This window comes from Arvicola amphibius, chromosome 5 (assembly GCF_903992535.2).
Source record: "Arvicola amphibius chromosome 5, mArvAmp1.2, whole genome shotgun sequence".
NCBI classification, from domain to species: Eukaryota; Metazoa; Chordata; class Mammalia; order Rodentia; family Cricetidae; genus Arvicola; species Arvicola amphibius.
Window position 1 is genome coordinate 142,371,986 of NC_052051.1, and position 6,463 is coordinate 142,378,448.

General features: G+C 42.0%; 1 protein-coding gene across 1 annotated transcript; it reads left to right on the top strand.

Annotated features, from left to right (window-relative positions):
• Positions 1–4,638: 4,638 nt before the first annotated feature.
• On the top strand, positions 4,639–5,656 carry Mc5r (melanocortin 5 receptor). Its single transcript, XM_038331859.1, has one exon. It carries the CDS (start codon positions 4,679–4,681, stop codon positions 5,654–5,656), a length of 978 nt encoding a protein of 325 aa, XP_038187787.1. The 5' UTR covers positions 4,639–4,678.
• The last annotated feature ends 807 nt before the right edge of the window (positions 5,657–6,463 follow it).

Sequence of the window (6,463 nt, forward strand, 5' to 3'; positions counted from 1 at the left end):
AAGAAATGACATTGGAACATCATTTAAAAACCTCCCATCTAGTCAAAAGCAAGGTAGAAGCCCAAGTCCAGATGGGTTTACCACAGGCCTTTACAGCAAGTTCAAAGAGCTAAAACCAATGCTCCTCAAACTGCTCCATAAAACAAGGAAATTATACCTCCAAATTATTTTTATGAACACAAAGACCCAGATACCTAAACTAGATAAATAAATGTATAGAAGAAAATTCTAGAGCAAGCTCCTTCTTGAGCACAGATAGAAAAATTCTCAGTAGAATGTGTGTGAACTGAATTTTAGAACACTTCCAAAATGATAAATCATCTTCATCCCAGAGATGTGGGAATGATTTAACACATGAAAGTCAACAAATGTACTCCATCACATAAGTAGACTCAAGGACAGAAATCACATGATCATCTCAGATGGAGAAAAGAGCATTGGGAAAAACTAGGATTCCCTTATAAAGGTTCTGGAGATTCCAGGGATATAAAAAATATAATAAAGGCAATATTCACAAGCCCACAGGCAACAACATGCTAAATATAGGATACAAAGAACAAAAATCACTAGTTTTCCTAGATACCAATGACAAACACTAAGAAATAAACCAGGAAGCAATTCTGTTCACAATAGCTACTCTCCACTCCGTATCTTGGGATAGATCTAATCACAGAAGTGGAAGACTAGTATATTCCCCAGGGAATGGGCTAATACTAAAATCAAACCAAACAAATCCACAAATGACACCAAGTGGTGGTGTGGATGTGAGGTAAGGGGAATGAATATTCACTGTTGGGAGTAAAAATTTCAGTCACTATGGAAACCAGTATGGATGTCTCTCAACATTAAATTAGATCTATAATATGACCCAATAGTACTCCTGGGTATGTACCCTATGATTATATAGAGATGTTTACTCACCACGGATTGTTGTTGCTCTGTTTACAATAGCCAGGAAATGATCACATCCCAGATGTCAGTCAGCTAGTGCATAATGAAAATGTGATAAATATGTACAATGGAATTTTATTCAGCTTTAATGAAAATTAAATGATGAAAACTGCAGGTAAATGGATGGAGCTGGAAACACTTATTCTGAGTAAGGTAATTCAGATCCAGAAAGACAAACCCTGTCACGTGCTTTTTCTTATGTAGATCTAGCTTTCCTTCTTTAGACATGTGTGTTTCAATTAGAAGTGTGGAAGTCAGGAATCTAGAAAGTCATGGGACTTCAAGGGAAAGAGAGTAGAACACAGGTGGTATAAAGAAGGAAAGGGGAATAATGAGGCAGAAAATGGTAAGTGGGGTGAGGGGTGGGAGGGAGGACAAGGCATAACTAACTGTAAAGTCCTTTGAAAAAAGCCCCATGGAGACCAACTATTTCATAAACTTCTTAAAATATGTACACATGCATATATAAAAGTTTAGGTGGAGTTACCATATACAAGAGGATAATCTTTCTCCCATATACCATAGACTGGTGCACAAAAAGTCTAATGACAGGTTTGTGCTACATTTTTTTCTACTTGTTGGTCAGTGGGGTCTCCCAGACCCCCCCCCCCCCCAAACCTTTAAAAGCTGTTGCCATGGCTTTGGTTGTCTGTTGAATTGATGGTAAGACCGTCATATTTCCGCCACATGGAAGACATCACGTAGACAAGTAATAGAACATGAAGAAATCAAGCCAGCATCCATCTGGAAGCTTCATCTATATGGGCTAGCTTTCATAGGGTGGTGAGGAGTGCATCACTACTGGTGGGGAAAAATAATCAACATTCTTATCCATGGAGAGGCTTGCAAGCTATGATAATAACCAGCTTGGCAAACTATGTCCTTTGGTACAATAGTGGCATAGATATTATAGGAGTAAGCAGTCGCTTTCTGATTGAATATAAAGCCTAATCCACAAGACAGAACTCATGCCTGGTAATAATGTTAACTGTGTCAAGAACCCCTCGCTGAGTAGATTATAAGCCCTGCTATGACCTGCTTTTAATATTCTGTTAAATAGCCGGGCGGTGGTGGCGCACGCCTTTAATCCCAGCACTTAGGAGGCAGAGGCAGGCAGATCTCTGTGAGTTCGAGGCCAGCCTGGTCTACAAGAGCTAGTTCCAGGACAGGTTCCAAAGCTACAGAGAAACCCTGCCTCGAAAAACTGAAAAAAAAAAATAAAATAATATTCTGCTAAATAGATATAGTATCAAACTGCCCTCTAAATACTTATATTTATCGCTATAAATACAGGGATGGTTCATTATATGTAAATAAATGTATAATATACTATATAAATGAACTCAAAGACAAATCACTTGATTATCTTAGAATAGATGCAGATAAGACTTTTGAAAAAAACCCAGCATCTTTGTAGTAAAATGTCTGAAGATACTAAGAATACAAAGAAACTACCTCAATATAATAAATGGTATATATGACAAACTTGTAGTTAGCATCATATTAAATGGGAAAAACTTTAAAGAATTTCCACTAAAATCAAGACCAAGAGTAACTGCTTTTCTCCACACTTAATTTCATACAATACTTGAGACTTCAGCTAAACCAGTACAATAAGGACATAAAAAGGATGCAGATAGAAAAGGGAGAAATAAAATTATCCTGTTTGCAAACTTTTGTATGTAAGAGATCCTAAAGAATCTGGATCCAGAAAGAACACAGCAAAGTGGCAGCATGCAAAATTAACATATCAAACCAGCAGCCTTCCTGTACACCAGTAACAAGCATATCAAAAGGAAACGTGGGACACAGTCCCTTTCAAAACAGAAAACAACAAGCACACAATTTCTTGAAATATACCTATATGAGGAAGCCCTGTGTAAAGAAACATTTCTAACACCGAAGAAAAGAATTGATTTTGGAAGATGGAAGGACCTCACATGCTCGTGGATCAGCACATTGTGAAATGGCTATAATATCAAAATGAATGCACAGATTCATTGCAATTCCATCAAATTTTCAATACTGTGCTTCACAGAATTACACACACACACACACACACAGAGAGAGAGAGAGAGAGAGAGAGAGAGAGAGAGAGACACGAGAGAGAGAGAGAGAGACACGAGAGAGAGAGAGAGAGAGAGAGAGAGAGAGAGAGAGAGAGAGAGAGAGAGAGAGAGAGAGAGGTATGTGAGTAGCAGGCTTACCGGTAAGCCACTGTGTCCCAGAAAAACAAAGAACAGAGCAGATCAGGTCCTTGGAGCTGGGCAGAATTTTAATAAGTGACTTAGAGGAAGAGACGGAGAGGCAAAGTGAATCATTAGCTGGAAAAAAAAAATCCATCTGTGTGCCTCTAGGGGAAAAGATTTGTGACACTGGAAGCACAGCAGAGCTAAGGGTTGTGGTGAACCACTAGGTGGCATTGTAAACACGACTCCTAGGCTGCCTTGCTGGTGGCAGCAAGTTGTTGGAGACCTGAACCCAATAGGCCAGAAAGGCGGCCAGCTGGGCGGGCGGAGGTTGTTTAAAGGCAGAATGGTGAGGAGCTAGGTTAGGGTGGGAGGGGACTGCGTCCTGGGGATGGCCTTGCTTTCTTGCCTAGGTCCGCTCAGGTGGACATCAAGAGCTCACACAGAGTGAAGCATCCGGTGAGGGCGCCTGGCGGGGATGCAAGACCAGAGCCCGGTAAACAGACACAACTCTCTTTCCCAGAAACCGCCTGGAAAAAGTGAGGAATCATGCTTACCTTTGCATGGAGAACAGAATGGGTGGGCCAGTGTATGCAGCGAGATCTTGAGGCAGCTGGATGTGATGTTTAAAGCAACAGGAGGATGGGTCTATACCTTTGAGGTGTAAACGTATTACAAATGATTACAATCCAATAGGTTTACCTTATTGTTAATACAATGGCTCTCTGAGGCTGCCTTGTTCTAACATTTCCCAGTTATTTCTTCATACTGTGCTTATGTGGGACATAAAATTAGCAGTCAGACCCAATGAAATTCAGATTTTTCAGAGTTTAAAGAAAATATTTATTGAGGGGAAAGTACTGTTGTTTTTCTCTATTTAACATACTGTAAAGGAAGCGTATGTATTGGAGGCAGCAACTCCGTGTTTATTCCAAGCTAAGCAAACACTGCTGCAGTCTGTTGCAACCCTGGAGGAGTATGCGTTGGGATTTTGAGGAGAGCTCTGGTTAGTGATAAGAACGCAGGTACATCTGCCCTTCTCAAAGGAATGTTTGTATGTTCTTCAGAAATCTGGGCTCACTCGAACAGAATATGATGCAATAGCCCCAGTAATGTGAAAATCTGGAGAATGGCTAGGACTTTTATGAAGTTTTGATAGAGTTCATGGATATGCTCTGAGAGGGAACTTGGGGGGGGGCAAGAAATCAGACATGGAAAGAGAAGCTGTCCTTGGCATAGAAATGGAAGCTATCCCTGTAACCCGAGAGTGACAGAATATGAGTAAATGGAAGAGGCTGTGTATGAGAGGGACAGAATTCTAGGTACCAGGAGCACAAGTCAGAACGAGGCAAAACGGGGTCAGGTTTTCAATATGTTGTGTTAACCACCCATTTCGGCATGCTTTCACTTGCTTTTGGCATGTGAGCATGACCTGTGTTGGCATGTACTCTTATGTTCTCGAGACCATAATACAACAATAAACAAATCTGTCTTACAGTACATTTGATGCCAAGACGTGGAGGCATTTTCTTCCAGCCATGAACTCCTCGTTTCAACTGCATTTCTTGAATCTTACCCCGAATGCCACAGAGGACAACATTTTAGGACCAAATGTCAAGAACGTGTCTTCAGCCTGTGAGGACATGGGCATCGCTGTGGAGGTGTTCCTGACTCTGGGGCTTGTCAGTCTCTTGGAGAACATCCTGGTCATTGGAGCCATAGTGAAGAACAAAAACCTGCACTCGCCTATGTACTTTTTTGTGGGCAGTTTAGCAGTCGCCGACATGCTGGTGAGCATGTCCAACGTCTGGGAGACCATCACCATCTACTTGATAAATAATAAGCACCTGGTGATAACAGACACCTTCATACGTCACATTGACAACGTGTTTGACTCCGCGATCTGCATTTCTGTTGTGGCATCCATGTGCAGTTTGCTGGCCATTGCCGTGGACAGGTATGTCACCATCTTCTACGCCTTGCGCTACCACCACATCATGACGGCCAGGCGCTCGGGGGTGATTATCGCCTGCATATGGATTTTTTGCATAAGCTGCGGTATCATTTTCATCATTTACTATGAATCCAAGTATGCCATCATTTGCCTCATCTCCATGTTCTTCACCATACTGTTCCTCATGGTGTCTCTCTATATACACATGTTCCTCCTGGCACGCAACCATGTCAAGCGCATAGCAGCGTCCCCCAGATATAGTTCTGTGAGGCAAAGGACCAGCATGAAGGGTGCCATTACCCTCACCATGCTACTGGGGGTTTTCATTGTGTGCTGGTCTCCCTTCTTCCTCCACCTTACCTTGATGATCTCATGCCCCCAGAATATCTATTGCTCTTGCTTTATGTCGTACTTCAGTATGTACCTGATACTCATCATATGTAACTCGGTGATTGATCCTCTGATCTACGCCTTCCGCAGCCAGGAGATGCGGAGGACCTTTAAAGAGATCATTTGTTGTCATGGCTTTAGACTAATTGGTAGGCTCTGTGGCAGGTATTAGACATATTCTCTCTCTCTGTGCCTCTCATCTCTCTGTCCTTAAGGTTCAGCCAGGGGATGAGCGAGGTCCCTAGGAATCTCAAATGTGTTCTCCTTTAGCTCTTCTGCCGCTCAAACCTGTGTTTTTAAACCTGTGTTTTTAAACCTGTGTTCATCGTGTATCAAAAGTATGCATACGTGGATTGTCTCCATCATGGGAATACATGTCTGTGACATGTATCTTTTTATATCTTAATCTTTCTCTACTTCCCATTCCATTTCTAGGAGGCTTTGCTACCCTCTACCTGACCTCATAAGTGACCTTATGAGATGCAGAATGTCCCGGGCGAGCTGTTATTGAAAGAAACACCGTGGAGGTCTATGACACCATGAGTGGCCTTTTTGTTTTGTCTTTCTTGTGAAAAGGCGGACATAGCTTTTGCATTCTTTTCAAGACTAGAGAGACATCCAGATCCTTTCCATTCGAGCTTCCATTTTGTTTGCTCTGGGTGTCCCTACAGCTGTCCTATCCTAGACTTCTAGTTGATGGTTTGGATTTAGAATCGTCTGAGGGCCAACCTTAACTCCCTATACGTCTGTCCATCATAGTTTTGGACTTACTCAGGCTTAAAGTTCTGAACTACAACTCTTGCTTCATGTTCTGTGAAAAATCTCCACGACTCTTTCTCCCTGTCTTATTTTGACTCAATTCAGCATTTCCAAGAAATGTTTTGGGGTCGCGTCAGGGACAGTAGGTACACACCCACCCTCGCTCCATGAATGTACATGTCCGGAGTCAAACTCGATTGGTTTTTCTCACACGCAGTCT

What these genes read in the sequence shown, in the direction of transcription:
- Mc5r (XM_038331859.1), top strand. Translation starts at nt 4,679, where the DNA reads ATGAACTCCTCGTTTCAACTGCATTTCTTGAATCTTACCCCGAATGCC.